The sequence below is a fragment of the Bos taurus genome, chromosome 7, assembly GCF_002263795.3.
Source record: "Bos taurus isolate L1 Dominette 01449 registration number 42190680 breed Hereford chromosome 7, ARS-UCD2.0, whole genome shotgun sequence".
Lineage (NCBI taxonomy): Eukaryota > Metazoa > Chordata > Mammalia > Artiodactyla > Bovidae > Bos > Bos taurus.
The window spans coordinates 43,057,342-43,078,010 of record NC_037334.1 but is presented as its reverse complement, the minus strand read 5'-3'; the positions used below and the strand labels follow the sequence as shown (position 1 = coordinate 43,078,010).

Sequence of the window (20,669 nt, the reverse complement as noted above, 5' to 3'; positions counted from 1 at the left end):
GCCTGTGATAAACATTTCTCTGCTTCAGGCTCTAACGTTATGGTTTGTTTGGCCTCACCGTGCATCAGGCACATGGACTTGTGACTGGGAACAAGATGGCTGCCTGAGCTCCAGACATCACACATAGTCCCAGAAACAACCAAGAAGAGAGAGAGTCTCTTCTTCCTGTCCCCTTTCAAGACAGAGGATGCCATCCCTCAAAGCCCCTGCAGACACCCTCTCCAGTCCCATTTCTGAGCCTGTCCCAGGGAGGGTGTGGGACCCCTGTTGAACTGTTACCACCAGCGGCAACTCCCCGAACTGAGCACAAATAGGCCTGACTAAGAGGAAGTGTAGGGTGAGCTGGGTGTGCTCCCGCAGAAGCCCTTCCCCAAGACGCAGCCCCAGGCCCCAGTGAATGGGGTGCTCTCAGCCCCTGGCCTGGGAAGGCCACTTTCTACGAGGCAGACATAGACACTGAAGAAGAAAGGAGTAAGTGAGTGACATCATCTCAGGCCATGCCAAACACCACAGAAAAGTCATGCCAGATGCCAAGATGCAGAGAGACCCAGGGATCGGTCTGCCTTCCCGAGGAGGCGCCCCCCAGGATGAGAGTGGGCAGAGGAGTGCGCACACGTTTAGGGGACAGTACGGCAGAGCAGCAGAAAGGGACCAGCAGGTGAGGCTGGAGGGCTGGGTGGCCCCGGGAGCCCCAGTTACATCTGGGGGGGGAGGCACCTGCAGACAGGCGTGCTGGGGGTGGAATGTGGGCCGAGAATGTGGGCAGGCCATTCTCCGGTTGCTGGGTGACCACAGACACATTTGGGTGTTGCGGGAGCAAGGCTGGGGAGGGCCTGGCACATGGGGGACCACCAGCAAAACTCGTTCTATAACCACCACACATCGGAGGCCGAGGACCAGCCAGAGAGGGGGCAGGATGATGTGTCATTGGGCCTCCAGGGCACAATATATGAGAATGTAGGGTCCAAGGACCCCAAGTTCCAGGGTCTGGATGATAGGGACCTGAAACTGGAAGACCAAGAAGAGGAGATTCCCCCAGAGGAGGTGGCTGGGGAAGAATCTGTGGATGCCCAGAACCCAGAAGAGGCCCTCTTGGAGCTTGAGAGGGTTCTGGAGAAAGACGTGGAGGAGGGCGTGCCTGAGATGAGGTGGGCTGGGGAGCGGGCGCCCAGGCTGGGGTGTGGCAGGGGTGTCCCTGGGGGTGGCTGCACTGGCCTGGGGGCTCTGGACCTGTGCCCTCACTCTTAAGCGTGAAGGGGTCAGCTCCTTGCTGCCCCGAGGAGGATGTTGGCAAACCGCCCCTGTCCATGTGGCAGGAGACTTGGAGTGGGCAGAAGTCAGATGGCAGAGTTGAAAGGTTGTGAGCAGCCATCCACAGACAGAAAATGAAGCTCTAAAGCTGAAATCTTTCCAAGTACCACAGATCACCAGAAATGTTTTTGGGTGAGAGGAGGACACCGGAAAATGAGTGGGTGCTCCCTCCTACCTGTGGGACCCTGTGCCCTGGGATATGCCTGGGTTCCTTGGCTGGAAGCCCTCAGCCCCTACTCCTGGGTCAGCACACATCTCCTTGGACACAGATGGGGCCTTTGCCCTCCAGGCACATTGATTTCCAGCTCCCACAGAGCTGGTGTGACAAGTACACAGATGGCATGTGATGTGGCTGGTCAGGCAGGGGAATGGGGGCGTGGGTGGGGCTTGGGGAGTTCGTCTGAGCCAGGAGGGGAGACGGGATGTCTGGGGCTCTTGGGGGCTTCCTGGGGGCACTCGCCCTGGCTCAGCGTCGCCTTTGGGGCCCAGCAGTGGGGAATTGAGGGACTGGCTGGTGGCAGAGCTACAATTTCAGACCAGGTCTTGGTGGTGCAGGGTTCTTCTCTAGAGGACGGGGCGGGAGCAGAAGGGTGGGGCTGCCGGCTCGGGGAGCAAGGGCTCGACCTCACCATCCACCTCCCCCCAGGCGGCTCTCCATCTCCCAGAGGATCCCTCGCACCTCCACGAGCCCAGAGAGAAAGAAGAGGAGGCGGCTCTTTGAGCTGGCGAAGCCCAAGACCAACTGGCAAATCTTAAAAGACAGGTGAGGCAACGGGCCGGCGGGCAGCAGGCCTGGTGGGTGTGGTGGTGGTGGGGGGCAGTCTGAGAGGGGATGTGCAGCAGCCCCAGACCGACCTGGTCCAGCAGAGCCCAGTGCGGAGGCTGGCAGGCCTGTCTCCCGCAGGATGGGGTGCTGCTGCAGGGGCCATGCCTGGGTGTCCCCGCGCATGCGGAGCCTGCAGTTCTGTATCTACTGGTGAGTCTGGGGCCCCCTCCTCTCCTGGGTGGGGGATCGCTGAGGGCTCTGCACTGGGCCCTACCCCAGGATTCTCAGTTCCACCCGGAGCTCTGGACCCCAGCCCCTGCCTGAGGTGGGTCTGTGCCAGTACCGCCTGGGCTCCCTTCTCAGTTATGCCTCTTTTTTCCCCAGCTCCCTCTTTCTCTGAATACCAGCCTTGCTAAATAGTTTATGCTCTCCCGTGCCCCTAAGGCCTCCCTGTCTTGTTCCTCTCTGACCGGCCTCTGCTGCCATCCACTTGCTATCTCCCTTTCTCCCCCTCTAGTTGCACTCCTCCCACTGTTTGTGTTCATGGGGTGCCCTGAGCTCTGCTTCTGAGTGGGGTACACCCGCTGGGGCTGGCTCCCCTCATCAGCCCTGCTGGCTATGTTCCAGGCCATCCGTGTACTGGACAGAGAGATTTCTTGAGGACACCACCCTCACCATCACAGTGCCCGGTAGGTCCACCTGTCCTTTGCCTGTGCTTCTTTGTGGGGGTGCTGGAGTGGGGACTGGGGCTGGCCTGGTGCCTATGGCCCGGTTGCCCCTATCTCACCCTGACCTGTGCCTGGCTCTGATAGGGTAGACTTTGGGGCCTCCCAGGCCCAAGCCTCTCAGGGCCCCTGTGGGACTGCCCCTCCCCTGTCTTTCAGGAGTGTCCCCCCAGTCTTCCAGGGAGGGTGTCTCCTCTCCTAGCTGGAGGTTGGTCCTGGGGGAGGGGTGGGAGCAAACTCTCCAGGGGAAATCGCAGTTTGCATCTCAGCCAAAGTGGGGTCAGTATGAACTTCACAAAAGACCCCTTCCTTTCCAGAGCTTGTATCTGGAGAGACACTCAGAGCCTCAGGGCAAGTTCTCACTCAGGTTTAGAATTCTCCCCACCCCCAGTTAGCATGGAGGCCCCTTCAAGCCCAGGCCCATCCTGACTTCAGGCCCAAGTCCACAGTAGGGCCAAGGAGCCGAGGGGCCTGAGCAACCCCCCTCATGTGTCCTGTGGTCCCCAGTGGGGGTGTCTGGTATGAGCTGTCACCTGGTATGAAGCCAGGTCAGGAGGAAGAGAGCCCTAGGTGGGAGGGGAGGGCAGCTTTCTAGGGCAGCTGCTTCTCCTTTTGTGCAGAGGTGTCCCGCCGGGTGGAGGAGCTGGCCCGACCCAAGAGGTTCTACTCGGAGTATTACAACAACAACAGGTAGGGGGTTATGGGCAGAGACCTCTCTCCATCAGGGTGTTGTAGCAGGGGAGGGCCCGGGTCTGGGGGCCAGGTGACCATCCGCGCGGCCTGGGCCTTGGGCACCAAGCCTTTGAGGCCCAGTGGCCCAGACGGGATGGGATGCTGGTGGGTCTCAAGGCAGGTGCTCGAGTCCCCTAGGCAGCGGGTGGCTGTGAGATTTACAGTTTTAGGTGCCTGCCTCCTGGTGCGACTCTGTCTTAGCACATGGGGCTTCCATGATGGCCAATGTGGGGTCTGAAGTTATTCCACACAGACTCTGCTTTTATCTCTCACTCACACATGGAAAGATAAGTGACTGAGGGGAGTCCCACTTACGGGTGTTAACCGGTTCCAGCCACTGGCTCTGTGCCGGTCTTGTGACAACAGCTTTTCTCCTTAATGCTGGTCAGAGCATAATATGGAGGTACCTCTGAGGGACCAGTAATCCAGGGTGACCTCTGTGGGACCTGTGATCTGGAGTGACCTCCGTACAAACAGTTTTGTCGTGCTCGCCCCGGAGGGGAGGGCACTGGGCCTTCTGTTGGGCTGACAGCATTTATCTGCTTCATTCCAGCCTCACCCCAGATTACAGGTCACACAGAGGTCACCCCAGATTACAGAACTGCATGCCAGGCTCACAGAGGTGAAAATAAGAGAGGAATTGGCCTCGGATCAATGAAATAAGGCTGTTTCTGGGGCAGAGGCAGAGTTGAGACACGAGTTTGAGGGGCAGGCAGGGCTCACTTCATCCCTTTGGTCCACCTCCTGACCCCATCCTGATGGCGGGGGCTGTGGGGGTGGCAGGGAGGGTATGACCCAGGAGAGCATTGCTCCATCCTTGAGAGGAAGGTGGGGCTCTGTTAGGGGTCTTTTAAGGACTCATCTTGGAGGGATTAGAAAACCCTCTTCTGCACCAGGCTCCCCTGAACCCCAGAATCAGAGAGGAGTCGCACATGTGTGCACAGACACATCTTCCTGCAGGGCCAGGGTCTCAGATACACACAGACATGGCCCCCGGGTTGGCTGGGGTCTCAGACTTAGGCTCTCCCTTAGGACCACTTCTATCTGGCCCATTCCGCGGTCTACCTTGGAGTATCGAGCGTCCAACCGCCTACGGGAACTGGCCACCCCTAAGGTCCGAAACAACATCTGGAGCATAAACATGTCCGAGGTGGGTGCCCTTCCGTCCCTGGAGCTCCCTGGCTCCCTCTAGGGGGCCCGCCTGCCCCCCACCCCCACCCAGGGGTTCAGAGGACACACAAGGACAAGAGGGAACAGGCGTGTGGCTGCTTCTCTTAGCCATGGGGAGTCCCAGTGTAGGTTCAAGAAGCCCCGCCCCTCCACTTTCCCCGCCCCTCCACTTCCCCCACTCCCTTTACTCCCCCTCCACGCCCACCCCCTACCCTTTACTTTCCTCCCACCCCTTGAAGGCGGGCTGGGACCACGCTCCGCTGCCGGTCAGGTCAGCGCGGAGGGGAGCCCCAAGCCATCTGCTTGAATGAGTGCATGACAACCGGTTCAGAGGTGACACCAGAGTTCAGTCCCTCCTGAATCTGGCCCTTATCTCTCCCCATGTCATGTGGGACCTTAGTTCCCCGACCAGGGATCGAACCTGGGCCTCCTGCATTGGGAAAAGTGAAAGTAAGAGTCTTAGTTGCTCAGTTGTGTCCGACCATTTGTGACCCCCCCATGAATTGTAGCCTACTGAGCGCCTGATCTGATCTGATCTGAGGCTCCTTTGTCCTTAGAATTCTCCAGGCGAGAATACTGGAGTTGGTTGCCATTTCCTTTTCCAGGGGATCTTCTCGACCCAAGGATCGAAGCCAGGTCTCCTGCATTGTAGGCAGATTCTTTTACCATCTGAGCCACCTGCATTAGAAGGGGGAGTCTTAACCCCTGGGCCACCTGGGAAGTCCTGGGCCATGTGGTTTAACATACGTTGAAGAGCTTGTCCCTGGGTGTTTTTGTGTGGTTGTTTGATAGACCAACCCTCCCCGCCCGCTCCTAACTTGAAGAATTTTACAACTGAATTCAGACATCACACGGTTTGTGATGGTTTAAAACCATACCAACAATGGGGAGCAGTTTTTCAGAGCTATCCTTTGGGCTGCAGTCCTCATTTTGCCCCAAATAAAGCTAACTCACAACTCTCAAAAAGATAAAAAAATAAAAATAAAGTAATAAACATACCAACAATGGTCCAACTAGAAGAATTTAACAATAATACCTTAGTGTTCAAATCCCCAATCCATGTTCCATTTCCCCGGTTGTCTCAAAGAAGGCTTCACAGTCAGTTGGATTGGACAAGGATCCAGAGGAGAGTCTGGCCTCAGCTTTTCCCAGCAGGTGTACCTGCTGTTTTCCCGACCCCCCGCCCTGCCTCTGCTGGTTCAGCCTTTAAGCCCTTTTATGCTCCAGCACCCTCTGTGGCTCCCCAGTGCCTGAGAAAGCTGGCAAGATAGGCCCTTCTCCACCCTTACTCTCCCTTGTGCCTCCTGGGGGACTAAATGAAGGTCCCTCAACAGGTCTCCGGCCCTGGCATGCACAGGGCATGGAGTGGTCATCAATATTATTTGAATGTGTGGATGAATGAATTTTCCCTGCCTGTCACCCCTCCAGGCTGGCGGTCCCCTGAGGGTAGGACTGCAGGCTGATTTATCCACCTCAGCTGGTGACTGGAGCTGTGTGGACCATTGATGCGGGAGAGAAGGAGGGGAAGAAAGGAGTGGGGATGGAATGGGTGGTTGAGAGGGACATAAAATTGTAAACACCAGGATGTCTTTGGTATGAGTAGTATATGTAATTTCTAAGCAGCACAATTTCAGGAGGAAAGAGACACACATTTTAATGATGGCCCTAAGGATCATTTCAGCCAATCCTCTGCCTCTGGGCAGTACCCAGCAGGGTGCACCCAGTGGAGAGCTTCTGTAAAATGTTAAATGTTTCACACAAAGTGCTTGCGCAATTTACCCTCCTACCAGCCATTCATCAGGTTTCTGTCCTCCCACCTTCCTGCCAGGGCTGGATAAAGCCAGACTTGGTCACTTTTGTCAAATTTGTTGGCATGGAGTGATATTTTGCTGTTTTAATTTACATTTCCCTGGTGCACAGAAAGGATTATTGATCCTTTGGGTTTACTTTCCTTCATGATTAGCTATTTCCTACTGATTTTTCATGTTATTGGCTTAGAGAACCTCTTTATATGTGATGGCTACTAATCCTTTGCCATGAAATTAAAAGATGCTTACTCCTTGGAAGGAAAGTTATGACCAACCTAGATAGCATATTCAAAAGCAGAGACATTACTTTGCCAACAAAGATCCGTCTAGTCAAGGCTATGGTTTTTCCTGTGGTCATGTGTGGATGTGAGAGTTGGACTGTGAGGAGGCTGAGCACCGAAGAATTGATGCTTTTGAACTGTGGTGTTGGAGAAGACTCTTGAGAATCCTTTGGACTGCAAGGAGATCCAACCAGTCCATTCTGAAGGAGATCAGCCCTGGGATTTCTTTGGAAGGACTGATGCTAAAGCTGAAACTCCAGTGCTTTGGCCACCTCATGCGAAGAGTTGACTCATTGGAAAAGACTCTGATGCTGGGAGGGATTGGTGGCAGGAGGAGAAGGGGATGACAGAGGATGAAATGGCTGGATGGCATCACTGACTCAATGGACGTGAGTCTGGGTGAACTCTGGGAGTTGGTAATGGACAGGGAGGCCTGGCGTGCTGCGATTCATGGGGTCGCAAAGAGTCGGACACGACTGAGCGACTGATCTGATCTGAATCCTTTGCTGAACACACTGCAGTCTAACTTCCTAGCCAGTCTTTTGTCTTTCAGCGTTGCTTACGGGATCTTTTGACCCAGGGGTGTGTGAAACAGCGCAGGCTGCTTTACTCTTTCCCTCTAACTCTGTTTCTAGGTGTCCCAAGTGTCCAGGGCAGCCCAGATGGCCATTCCCAGTTCGAGGATCATCCGACTGGCAAAGCCCAAGGCTCCAGCCACCCTGTTGGAAGAGTGGGACCCCGTGCCAAAACCCAAGCCACACGTGTCAGACTATAACCGCCTTCTTCACCTGGCCAGTAAGTGGGTCCCGGGAAGTGCCCGATGTCTCATGAAGCACCCTTCCACACTGGATGCAGTTGGGAGCAGCCGGTCCACTTGGAGCTGGTTCTACAAGATTCATGTTCCCCTGACTCCCACTAACCTGCAGACCCACTGTCTGAATCCCTGTGGGCAGTTCATACTGCATCTGCTCGCATTCCCTGGGGGCTGGCAGAGGGCATCACTCCCCCTGGGATGGAGGTTGTGGGCCTGAGCCGAGTGCGTCATCTGAGTGGGTCTTCCAGCATGGCACGTAGGCACAAAAGGGAAACCTGGGATGCAGGCCAGTGCCTGGAGAGCCAAGCTGGGACCTAAGGGTGCTGGCCAGAGTCTCTGCCTGTCCTTGAAAACAAAGGAAGACCTGGCTCCCCCACAACAGAAGTAATATGCAGTAATTGTAGGGAATCTGAAAAATGTAGCAAGGCATGAAGAAAGGGATCTCACCACCTAAAGGTGGTCAGGGGCTTTGGGAAACTCAAGTGTGCCCCAACTCCTGGTACAGGATCACCAGGGAGCTTGACTGGCCATTTCGGTTTACTCTGCTGTGTCTTTTTCTCAGTTTCCTATTTCCTGTTTTTATTGGGGGATTGGGGGAGGGAATTAATTTGCAGCAGCTCTTTATGTAAGATGATCACTAACCCTTTGTCGAGCACTTTGCAAAGTAACTTCTTCCCATTCATTTTTCTTTCGAGCTTGCTTATAGTTTCTTTTGTTTGTTGATTCATTCATCTGTTCCCTTGGTGGTGGTTTAGTCGCTCAGTTGCGTCCTCAACTCTTTGTGCCCCCATGGACTGTAGCCAGGCTCCTCTGTCCATGGGATTCTCCAGGCAAGAGCACTGGAGTGGGTTGCCATTTCCTCCTCCAGGTGATCTTCCCGACCCAAGGATTGAACCCGCATTGCAGGCAGATTCTTTACCACTGAGCCACCAGGGAAGCCCCTTAATATTCGTTAAAGTATTCGTTGAATTTGTTAAAAATTGTTTAAATGAACAGAGACACAAGCACACACGCACTTCTGCCTCTCTCTCTCACACACACACATGCATGGACACACACATCTGGAACATAAGCACACGTACATTTGTACATACACATGTGTGTGTATTCATCCAGGCTTCACAGGAGCATGTTATCAACGCACATCCCTCTGTGTGTGTGTGTGTATGGATAAGACTGGCGTAGGGCTGTGTATTTCCAACTGCAGACTCCCACCCACTGATGGTTCTGACCAGCATTTAAAAAGTGAAGAGAGGAAACACGCAGTGCAGGGTCCCTGGGCAACACTGGTCCATGCAGTACGGGTTCTGTGTGGCTGTGGACAGGTTGCACTGTTAACTTGTGACCGATAGATTTTCAGAGCCCAGATGTTACAACAGGGGGAGCCCCTGAGTCTCCCTGAGGACTCCAGGAAGGTGGGCTCTGGCAGGTCCTCCCAAGGCCTCCCAAGTACCCTCTTTGGGGACCTCAGCATAGGCTCCCATTGTTTTCACTGAGTGCCTCTCCCCGGAGCTGCAGCTCCTCTGCTGAGTGGAGACGGCCTTTTTGCATTTGCAGAGTCTTGGGGCAAAGAGGGGTTTGGAAAGGAAACCCTCAAAACTGAAGGGCCTAGAGACAGGAGTGCTCACCAGTAGTCACCAGCGGTTACTCGCTCCTGGCCCTCATGTGGGCCAAGCCCTGAGGCTCCCACTGTGGGGGAAGGGGTGGTGAAGAGGTAGGGGATCCAAACAGGAGCAGGGCCAGGGGTCCTGGCCAGTGAGCGGTGGGCCAGGCTAAGCTACGGGTCTACTCTGAGACCCGTCTGTCCATGACTGAAATGGACTGAATGTCAATCAACCTATTGATTTAATTCAATTAATGGATTTTATTAAAATTAAATAAGATAAAATCCCAGTCCATATGGGGTGCTGGTCATGTGTAGCTGGTGGACCCTATGGGGAGGACCCAGCTGGGGCCACAGGTGCATGGGCAGTGGGGCTGATGGAGCCCCTGCCTCACCCCCAGCCACCAGGGCACCTATGTCTGCCCCTCCAGTCCCTGTCTGGGCCTGTGACCATTTGAGACATTGTTCTTTATGCTCACCCTTCAAAATGCACAGTTCAGTACTTCCCAGTACACTCACAGACAGCCATGGGCACATTACTACAACCCTTTTTTATTTATTAAAAAAAATTATATATTATTTTATTTATTAAAAAAATTTTATTGAAGTGTAGTTGAATTACAATATTGTGTTAATTTCTGCTGAACAGCAAAGTGACTCAGTTATACACATTCTTTTTCATATTTTTTTCCATTATCTTTTATCACAGGAATTTTCAACTCTTAATTTTGTATTGGGATATAACTGATTAACAATTCTGTGACAGTTTCAGGTGAACAGTGAAGGGACTCAGGCATACACATACATGTATCTGTTCTCTCCCAAACTCCCTCCCATCCTGGCTGCCACATACCATTGACTTATAGAACATAACAGCAGAACTCCAGGTATCACTGGATATTGACTATAGTCCCCTGTGCTCTACAGTGCGACCTTGTCGTTTGTCCATCCTGTGTATAATATAGTTTGCATCTGCTTACCCCAAGCCCCCAATCCTTCCCTTCCCTCCCATCTTCCCCACTGGCACCCACCAGTCTGTTCCCTATGTCCCACAAAATCAAGTCCAGAACATTCCACCACTCCACAGTGACGCCCCATCTCCATTGGCTGGCCCCCTCAGCCCCTCCCCAGCCCCTGACCACCAGGAACCCACTCACTTTGTGGGTCAGCCTGTTCTGGACGTTTCCCACCAGTGGAATCACACCCCATGTGTCCTTCTGTGTCTGCTTGTCTCACTGAACATCGTGTTCTCAGGGTCCGTCCGTGTGGTAGCGAGTGTCAGGGCTTCTCTTCACGGCTGAGTGATGCTCGTGTGTATGGAGAGACATGTGTGTTTATCCATCATCTGCCGAGGGACAGGACACTGAACTTGGGAGCTCTGACTCAGAAGATCGCTCTCCGTGGGGAGGGGGGCTCGGGCTGCTGACACTGCGCCCTCTCTCCCGCCCCATCCAGTGCCCAAGGTCCAGTCGGACAAGTGTGTTCCTGACCGCGACCCGCGCTGGGAGGTGCTGGAGGTCACCAAGAAGGCAGTGGCTAGTCCCCGCATCCTGTCTCTGGCAAAACCCCGAGTGCGGAAGGACCTGAATGAGGGCTACGACCCCTCCCACGTGTCCCCTGCCGCCCTGGTGGCGCAGGCGTCCCCTCGCCTGTATGAGCTCGCTACCCCCAAGACCATCACCAAGAAAGCATGAGCCTCAGGCCTGGCCCCTGAGCCCATTCCCAGTAAACACCCAAGTGCAACCTGACCCTGTGTGTGGCTCTGAGCGCCTTGGCCTGGAGGCGGGAGGACAGTGGCTGAAAAAGGAGAAAATAATAATAATGATGTTTATGTTTGCATCCAGCCTGCAATCCTGCAGCCTTTTTTCCCACTCATGTTCCCCTGCCATCGCCAGCCCCTCGGACAGCACACCTCCCAGTCCCCATGTCAGAAATTCCCCTCCAAGTCCTTCTGGCCTGATTTGCTGATCTATAGTGTCCACAGCACCTCGAGCTCTGTGATGAGCCAGCAATTGCCTGCTGCACAATTTACTGATCTTTGCAGGGGGAACCTGTTGGGGACCATCAGTGTCTGAAGTCCCCATGTGAGGACCACTGTGCTGAGGTGGAGACTCAGGGTCACAGAGTTGGTGAAAGACTCACAGTCCTCATCCCCATGTGAGCTTCCTACAGCAGCTGGAATAAGTCACCTCAAACAGGGGGCTAGAAATCACACAGATTCATTCGCTGACAATCCTGAGGTCAGGAGTCTAGCTCAGGCCTCATGGGGCTGAATCCAGGCTTGGGCAGGGCTGGTCCTTCTGGAGGCTCCCAGGGAGCATGGGCTTTTCCAGCTTCTAGAGGCACTGCATCCCTGGCTTGTGGCCCCTCCCTCCATCCTCACAGCCAACAGCACAGCATCTCCTGTCTCTCTGCCTCTCACAGCCACTCCCTCTCATAAGGATCCTGTGATGATACTGGGACCCCTGGGGAATCCAGGGTAGTCCTCATCTTAGGGGTCTTAGCTTAATCCCACGTGCAAAGTCCCTTCTGCCTCATGACATGTTTATAGGCCCAGGGACCAGGAGGGGGGTGTCTCTGGGGCTGTTCTTCTGCTGAGCACAGTGGGAGAATCTCTTGTCTGCATCTGCAGTCCTAGACAGTCTTGTTTGCCTCTGGCTCCTGCTCATTCACTTGGGGACCAATTGCTGGGTCCTGAAGGGGTGGCATGCTGAGTGCTCTCACGTCTTCTCTCAAGCCCACCATGCATCAGGTCCCAAGCCATGATTTCCAGATGCTTTGAGGACACTACTTCACTCAGTAACATAAAGGACAGTTGTTGAGTATTATAGGTGCAGACCTGGACGGAGGTTCAGAAGAAAAAGGTTAAAAAGAAACCCACCCTCATCTTCTCTGAATTACCTGGCAGCACAGATGGATGGATGGATGGATGCCTCGCTGAGCCTGTGGGTGCCACCAAGTGCAGGTTTCTCATGGGCTGGAAGGGTGATGGCCATGCACGCTCGTCTGGTGATGACGTGACCCCTGGTCTCTCCCTGTTGCTCTGGTGGGTACCACTGTCATGATGAAGACCAGAAGCATATCTACGCAGACTCACACCCTTAGTGAGTCAGGAGTCCCGCCTGGAATCCGGGTGGCCTGCATCCAGCAGGGTGGACTATGGGGTCAGCTGATTACCGCCCCAAAGACGTCTGGGTCCCAAGTCCTGAGCCTGGGAACATGGCATGCTGGACGGCAGAGGGGCTCCACAGACAGGGCCCAGGGAGTTGTCGTGGGTTCCCTGGGTGGGTCCAATACCGTTGCATGTCCTAAGAGAGAAGCTGAGGAGACAGGGTGACACCAAAGCCATGCATTGTGCCCTGGCCTGAGGCAGGAGGGATGCAGCCCTGAAAGGCCCCATGGCCTCCCCTCGGGCCTTGGGAGGGAAGGAGGAGGCCCTGCAGACACTCCCGACCCCCAGGGGATTAGGGTCTGTTGTTTCAGCTACTGATGTGTGGTGAGTAGGAAACCAGTGCAGGTTAGAAATCTTAGACCCTTGGTACCTGCTGTGCTGGCAAAGAGTGCAGCTCCACCAACAGGGGTGGTCAACCTTAGGGACCTCGTGACACAACGCAAAACAAGGCTTTAAACCAGCCGAGTGTCCGAAACGGCACACTCATTCTCTTGTCAAAGACCCCTCGTGTTTTAGCGTTCCTCTTCAAGCTGAGAAAAAAGCAACCTGCACACTGACATGTCCCGAAGAAATAAAATGTGACCTTAACTGCCCACATGTCAACCATTATATCGTGATTTAGTGAGCGGATAAAGAGGCGTGTATACTTCTTGAGTCCAGTGTGATCTGTGGTCTCCTTTGTTGAGAACAGAAAGGAAAATCTATCCGTCTGGGTTTTACCATCACTGACGCAGGTGAGCGTAGCCACCCCTGCAGTCAGCTTCCACAAGTTTAAGCCCCGCCTGAAGCTGCTCAGAGTCCAGGCTGTTCTCCTGGACCGGCAGCTGCTCGCTGAACCTGCAGGCTGAAGTGTCCAGGACTCAGTAAACCGGAAAGTGTTTGGGCGGAGGAGACTCTGTGTGACCCTCACTCTCAGGGTTGATGCTGGCTCACTGCAAAAGAGCCATCGGTTCTTGCCCTCTACTCTTCCCCAGTAGCATATTGGACATCTTCTGTGCTATTGGCTCGTCTTCTGGCGTCATATCTTTTTGCCTTTTCATACTGTCCATGGGATTTTCCAGGCAGGAATACTGGAGGGGGCTGCCATTTCCTTCTCCAGTGGGTCATGTTTTGTCAGAAGCCTTCACTCGGAACTGTCCGTCTCATGTGGGCTTGTGTGGCACAGCTCAGAGCTTCATCGAGTTACAATACTTTGGCCACCTGATGTGAAGAGCCGACTCATTGGAGAAGACCCTGATGCTGGGAAAGATTTGAAGGCCAAAGGAGAAGCGGGTGGCAGAGGATGAGATGGTTAGAGAGCATCACTGACTCAATGGACGTGAATTTGAGCAAACTCTGGGAGATAGTGAAGGACAGAGGGGCCTGACGCACTGCAGTCCATGGGGTCGCAAACAGTTGAACATGACTGAGTGAACAACAACAACATGTCTGCTTAGGGTCAGGACCTGCCCTGTGATTCATCTGGATAGTGCAGAAATGGGCTTGTTCACGTTTCCTGACAGGACCAGCGTCAGGCTCAGTTCTTCCCCTTTACCTTACCACTTTCAACCTGTGTTACTTCTTTTATGCTTTTTTAAATGTTTCAAAATATGACTCAAGCTCTGTGTCAGGGGCTATAGGTTCCCAGGAACCAGACCATGAGACAGGGGCTGAGACGGGGAAGCACTGGGGGTTGGCCCTCGGGTCACCACTGGCAGCACTCTGAGCAGAGGCGACAGAGTCCCCACAGGTCCGGCGGGAGCTCTGGAGCCTCATGCTGTCCCCGTTGGCCTCTGTGCATTCCCAGCAGTGGGGAAACTTCTTGTGTGTGTGATGTGGGGGGTGGGGTGGGGTATGGGGTGTGTGTGCTGGGGGCACAGATCTACCCACAGTACCCACCTCCCCGGAGCTGCTCAGGTCAGGGTGATGTCTGCTGGAAATGGTTCCTCCAGGGCTTCTTTTTCTGGGTGGGGGGCGGGGGAACTTGCAACAGAAAGATTAGGGGGCTTCCCTGGTGGCTCAGTGGTCAAGAATCTGCCTGTCAACGCAGGAGACACGAGTTCAATCCCTGGTCTGGGAACATCCCACATGCTGCAGATCAACTAAGCCTGTGACGATAACTACTGAGCCTGTGCTCTAGAGCCTGGGAGCTGCCACTGTTGAAGGCCTAGCCCCCTAGAGCCCGTGCTCTGCAACAAGAGAAGTCACCCCAATAAGAAGCCCACACAGCACAACTAGAGAGTAGCCCCTTTTGCTGCAACTAGAGAAAAGCCCACACAGCAGTGAAGACCCAGCACAGCCAAAAATGAATAAATAACACTAAAAAATAAGAAAGGTTAGTGGATGCACCGCTGCCCCCGAGCTGCGAGCACCCAGCACCCCTCCCCTCTGCCAGCTCTCCCTCCGCTGGGCTTAGCTGTGGGGGTAGCCCAGACCTTAGCCCACTGCTCAACTGTCAGGCCAGGCACAGTAGTGCCAGGAGAAGGGACTCGGAGGCCCTGCCCATCGCCCTGCTGGACGGTGCATCCTTTGTGCTGCTCCCAAGGCCGGGAACACCCTCTGCAGCTCTCTTTTCCCTCTCTGACGTCTCTGCTGAAGACACTGCTTTTTATTTTCCTAGTTTCCTTTCCTGTCCTCTTTATTTGAAATCATTCCGGTTTACAGAATAATTGCAAGAAAAAGCATAGTAAGAAAACCCCTGCAAACCTTGCCCCCAGACTCAGCCATGCAGTTTGCCTACCTGCTCTGTCATTTGCTCTCCCTTCCATGTCTGTGTTTTGTAGACAGAAAACACGTCTTTCTGAAGATCTTGAGAGTGAGCTGCATATGTCGTGGCCCTTGACCCCGTCATCATCCACTGGGGCGACTCTAACAAAAAGGCCACGGACCAGGGGCTTATGAATAACAGCGATTGTGTTTCTCATCTGCAGATTGGAGTCCAGAATTGGGGTGCCAGCAGATGTGTGGTCTGGTGAGGATTTGCTTCCTGGTTCAAAGGCCATCTTCTGGCTGTGTCCTCATAGGGCAGAAGGGCTGAGGGAGCATTCTGGGGTCTCTCTCATCAGGGCAGTAATCCCTTCATGGGGGCTCTGCCTTTCTGATATAATCACATGCCAAGGGCCCACCTCCTCTAACACCAGCACACTGGGGATTGTGTTTTAATATACCAATTTTTAGGACACACAGATATTTTGCCTACAACTGCCCCTAAAGCCTTCAGTGTGAATTTTGTAAGAAGTACATCCTCTTACAGAACCACAGAGTAGCTACTGATTCCAAGAAGCTTAATACTGATACAGTGTATTATTTCACCTACATCTGAGTTTCAGCTTTGTCAGTTGACCTAGTGATTTCCCTCCAGCCCAGCATCAGGCAATGTGTTTAGTTCTCACATCTGGAACATTTCCACAGATCAGTCTTTTATGGTGTTGATATTTTTGAAGAATACTGTCCTTTTCCCCTGTTTATGTTGTTGTTCAGTCACTAACTTGTGTCCGACTCTTTGTGACCCGTGGACTGCAGCACACCAGGCTCTTCTGTCCTTCACTATCTCCCGAGTTTGCTCAAATTTATATCCATTGAGTCAGTGATGCCCTTTAACCATCTCATTCTCTGCTGCCTTCTCCTTTTGCCTTCAACCTTTCCCAGCATCAGGGTCTTTTCCAATGAGTGAGCTCTTCACATCAGGTGGCCAAAGTATTGGATTGATTTCCTTTAGGATTGACTGGTTTGATCTCCTTGCAGTCCAAGGGACTCTCAAGAGTCTTCTCTAGCACCACAATTCAGAAGCATCAGTTCTTTGGCATTTAGCCTTCTTTATGGTCCAACTCTATATCTGTACATGATTACTAGAAAAACCATAGCTTTGACTATATGGATCTTTGTTGGCAAAGTGATGTCTACTTTTTTTTTTTTTTGATGTATACTTTTTTATATGCTATCTAGGTTTGTCATAGGTTTTCTTTCCAGGAGCAAGTGTCTTAATTTCATCGCTGCAGTCACTGTCTTCAGTGACTTTGGAGCCCAGGAAAATAAAATCTGCCACTGCTTCCACTTTTCCCATTCTATTTGCTGTGAAGTGATGGGCTTGGATGCCACAATCTTAGTTTTTTTTGAATGTTGAGCTTTAAGCCAGCTTTTCCACTCTCCTCTTTCACACTCATCAAAAGGCTCTTTAGTTCCTCTTCACTTTCTGCCGTGTGTGTGTGTGCTTAGTCACTCAGTTGTGTCCAATTCTTTGCGACCCTTGGGACTGTAGCCTGCCATGCTCCTCTGTCCATGGGATTTCCCAGGCTAGAATACTGGGGTGGGTTGCCGTTTCCTCCTCCCGGGGATCTTCTGGACCCAGGGATTGAACCCGTGTCTCCTGCACTGCAGGCATATTCTTTACTTGCTGAGCCATCGGGGAAGCCCATATTGAAGTGGTATCATCTGCGTATCTGAGGTTGTTGATATTTCTCCTGGCAATCTTGATTCCAGCTTGTGATTCATCCAGTCTGGCATTTCGCATGATGCACTCTGCATATAAGTGAAACAAGCAGGGTGATAATATACAGCCTTGTCCTACCCCTTTCCCAATGTTGAACCAGTCAGTTGTTCCATGTGTCTGGTTCTAACTGTTGTTAATAGAATGTTCCTTATTTGAGGTTTGTGTGAAGCCCCTCAAATATAGACACAGATTATGCATTCCTGGGCACAAGTGATGGTCTTTCTCAGGGCACACTTCCTCCCCTCACTTGTGGGGTTAATGTTTCTCACCTGGTGGGATGATTGCCTCATTTCTCTAATCTGCGGGAAGAGATTTTCACATTTTTATTTTTAAACTTTATTTTACTGAGGTATTGTTGATTTACAATGTTGTGTTTAATTTCTGCTATACAGCAACGTGATTCAGTTATGCATAGATATACATTCTGTTCACACTTTCCCATTATGGTTTACCACAGGATATTAAATGTAGTTCTCTGTGCTCTACAGAAGGACCTTGTTGTTTACCCATCCCGTAGAGAACAGTTTGCGTCTGCTAAGCCGGGACTCCCAGTACAGCCCTCCCTCAGCCCCTCCCCCTTGGCAATCACAAGTCTGTTCTCTAAGTTTGTGAGTCTGTTTCTGTTTTGTAGATGCTCATTTGTGTCATATTTTAGAGCCCACATATAAGTGATATCATATGGTATTTGTCTTTTTCTGGCTTACTTCTTTCTCTGACTTTCATATTTAGTATGAAAACCTTTAGGTCCATCCTTGTTGCTGCAAATGGCATCATTTCATTGTTTATGGCTGAATAATATTCCATTGTATATATGTACCAAGTCTTCTATATCCATTCATCTGTTGATGGACATTTAGGTTTTTTCTGTGTCTTGGCTATTGTGTATAGTGCTGCTATGAACATTGGGGTGCATGTGTCTTTTTGAATTATAGTTTTGTTTGGACATATGCTCAGGATTGGGATTGCTGGATCATATGGAAACTCTATTTTACATTTTCTGAGGAAACTCCATACTGTTTTCTATAGTGGCTGCACCAATTTACAGTCCCACCAACAGTGTAGGAGAGTTCCATTTTCTCCACACCCTCTCCAGCATTTGTAATTTGTAAATGTTTTAATGATGGCTTTAATGATTGGTGTGAGGTGGTACCTCATTGTAGTTTTGATTTGCATTTCTCCATTAATTAGTGATGCTGAGCATCTTTTCATGTGCTTACTGACCATCTGTCTGTCTTCTTTAGAGAAATGTCTAGTTAGGTCTTCTGCCCATTTTTCCATTGGATTATTTGTTTTTTTGTTATTAGTTGTTGTGTTGTATGAGCTGTTCATATATTTTGCAAATCAAGCCCTTGATTAATTAGCTTAATCATTTGCAAATATTTTTCTCCGAGTCTGTAGGTTGATGGTTTCCTTTGCTCTTGAAAAGCTTGTGAGTTTGGTTAGTTTCCATTTGTTGGTTGTTGTTCAGTCCCTAGGTGGTGTCTGACTCTTTGTGACCCCATGGACTGCAGCATGCCAGGCTTCCCTGTCCTTCACTATCTCTCAGAGTTTGCTCAAACTCATGTCGAGTCCATGATGCCATTCAACCATCTCATCCTCTGTCACCCCCTTCTCCTCCTGCCTTCAATCTTTTCCAGCATCAGGGTCTTTTCCAATGAGTTGGCTCTTCAAATCAGGAAGCCAAAGTATTGGAGCTTCAGCTTCAGCATCAGTCCTTCCAATGAATATTTAAGGCTGGTTTCCTTTACCACTGACTGCTTTGATCTCTGCAGTCCAAGGGACTCTCAAGAATCTTCTCCAGTACCACAATTTGAAAGCATCAATTCTTTGGCGCTCAGCCTTTTTTATGGTCCAACTCTCACATCCATACATGACTGCTGGAAAAACTATAGCTTTGACTATACAAACCTTTGTCAGCAAAATAATGTTTCTGCTTTTTAATACACATCTAGGTTTGTCATAGCTTTTCTTTCAAGGAGCAAGTGTCTTTTAATTTCACGGTTGCAATCACCATCCACAGTGATTTTGGAGCCCAAGAAAATAAAATCTGCCACTGTTTCCATTTTTTTTCTTATCTATTTGCCATAAAGTGATGGAACCGAATGTAATGATCTTAGTTTTTGAATGTTGAGCTTTAAGCTAGACTTTTCACTCTCTTCTTTCACCTTCATCACGAGACTCTGGTTCTTCTTCACTTTATTTTTGCTTTTCTTTCTGTTGCATTGGGAGACTGACTTAAGAAAACATTGGTAAGATTTATGTCAGAGGATGTTTTGCCTATGTTCTCTTTTAGCAGTATTTTCATGACATGTCTTATATTTAAGCCAACCTGAGTTTATTTTTGTGCATGTGTATGGGAGTGTGCTAACTTCATTGATTTACACATGGCTGTTCAGTTTTCCCAATGCCACTTGCTGAAGAGACTTTCAGTTCAGTTCAGTTCAGTTCAGTTGCTCAGTTGTATCCGACTCTTTGTGACCCCATGAATCGCAGCACGCCAGGCCTCCCTGTCCATCACCAACTCCCAGACTTCACTCAAACTTACATCCATCGAGTCGGTGATGCCATCCAGCCATCTCATCTTCCATCATCCCCTTCTCCTCCTGCCCCCAATCCCTCCCAGCATCAGGGTCTTTTCCAATGAGTCAACTCTTCGCATGAGGTGGCCAAAGTACTGGAGTTTCAGCTTTAGCATCAGTCCTTCCAAAGAAATCCCAGGGCTGATCTCCTTTAGAATGGACTGGTTGGATCTTGCAGTCCAAGGGACTCTCAAGAGTCTTCTCCAACACCATAGCTCAAAAGCATCAATTCTCCGGTGCTCAGTTTCTTCACAGTCCAACTCTCACATCCATACATGACCACTGGAAAAACCATAGCCTTGACTAGACGGACCTTTGTTGGCAAAATAATGTCTCTGCTTTTGACTATGCTATCTAGGTTGGTCATAACTTTCCTTCCAAGGAGTAAGCGTCTTTTAATTTCATGACTTTCTTCCATTCTTGCTTCCTCTAAGATTAACTGACCGTAGGTGGGGGTGTAATTCTGGGCTCTCTATTCTGTTCCATTGATTCATGCCTGTTTTGTGCCGATACCATGCTGCTTTGATGACTGCAGCTTATACTACTGGGGAAGAAACTTTCAGACCTGGAACACATCCCTCTCTCCATCCCTCCGTCTGCTGCTGTTGTTCAGTTGCCAAGTCATGTCAGACTCTTTACGACCCCAAGAACTGCAGCACACCAGGCTTCCCTGTCCCTCATTTTTGATGATTCTTGTTAAAGCTCCCTCCAAGGAGTCTCCTCTGGTCCCCTAGGCTTACTCAAGCCCTTTCCCTCTGTTGCTGCCACGTGTGATTATACAGAGCCTCACTGTCACTGTGTCTTGTTGGTTTACCCTCCTACTTCACTGGACCTCTGGTTGCCCAGTACCCAGTTGAGGGCTGCGGGGACACTGAGTGACTGATTAACCAAGCTGATCCCTTATCAGTGAAGACCCTCTCTCCAAGGGCCTGAACCCTCAATCTGGATGATGTACATCAATGTGAGTGGGGAGCTCATGACTCATGCAACTTGTGACTCATGCAGAGAAGAGAGCAGGGCAGGCCTTCTAAGACCGGTTATCTCCTGGCTGGTAGGCTCCCCCAGGGCTGGACTAGCGCTTTCACGTCAAGCATCCAGCACCCAGTTGACACTGGTGTCAAAATCAGATTGAAAAGGACCAGGGCTGAGTCCTAGGTCTCCCCCGCATCCATTCTTCCTGGTTTGTGTGAGCCTGAAACCTGTGTGCCTCCTCTCTACTTTGCCCATATTCCCCAGCCAT

At 51.4% G+C, this 20,669-nt stretch overlaps 1 protein-coding gene across 2 annotated transcripts; it reads left to right on the top strand.

Annotated features, from left to right (window-relative positions):
* Positions 1 to 785: 785 nt before the first annotated feature.
* Positions 786 to 10,958, top strand: THEG (theg spermatid protein). Of its 2 annotated transcripts, XM_002689159.5 has the most exons (8): positions 786 to 1,148; positions 1,958 to 2,074; positions 2,216 to 2,287; positions 2,705 to 2,766; positions 3,423 to 3,492; positions 4,567 to 4,684; positions 7,429 to 7,588; positions 10,666 to 10,958. In XM_002689159.5, exons 1-8 carry the CDS (start codon positions 841 to 843, stop codon positions 10,902 to 10,904), a joined length of 1,146 nt encoding a protein of 381 aa, XP_002689205.1. In that variant the 5' UTR covers positions 786 to 840; the 3' UTR covers positions 10,905 to 10,958. The 2 variants fall into 2 exon arrangements, with proteins under 2 accessions (XP_002689205.1, XP_024850856.1); XM_024995088.2 differs by lacking the exon at positions 2,216 to 2,287.
* The last annotated feature ends 9,711 nt before the right edge of the window (positions 10,959 to 20,669 follow it).

Bases quoted from the DNA above. Each gene is read 5' to 3' on its own strand.
- THEG (XM_002689159.5), top strand. From the start codon at position 841: ATGGGGGACCACCAGCAAAACTCGTTCTATAACCACCACACATCGGAG. The intron at 1,149-1,957 runs GTGGGCTGGGGA...ACCTCCCCCCAG, and splicing joins GAGGGCGTGCCTGAGATGAG to GCGGCTCTCCATCTCCCAGA. The intron at 4,685-7,428 runs GTGGGTGCCCTT...CTCTGTTTCTAG, and splicing joins GGAGCATAAACATGTCCGAG to GTGTCCCAAGTGTCCAGGGC.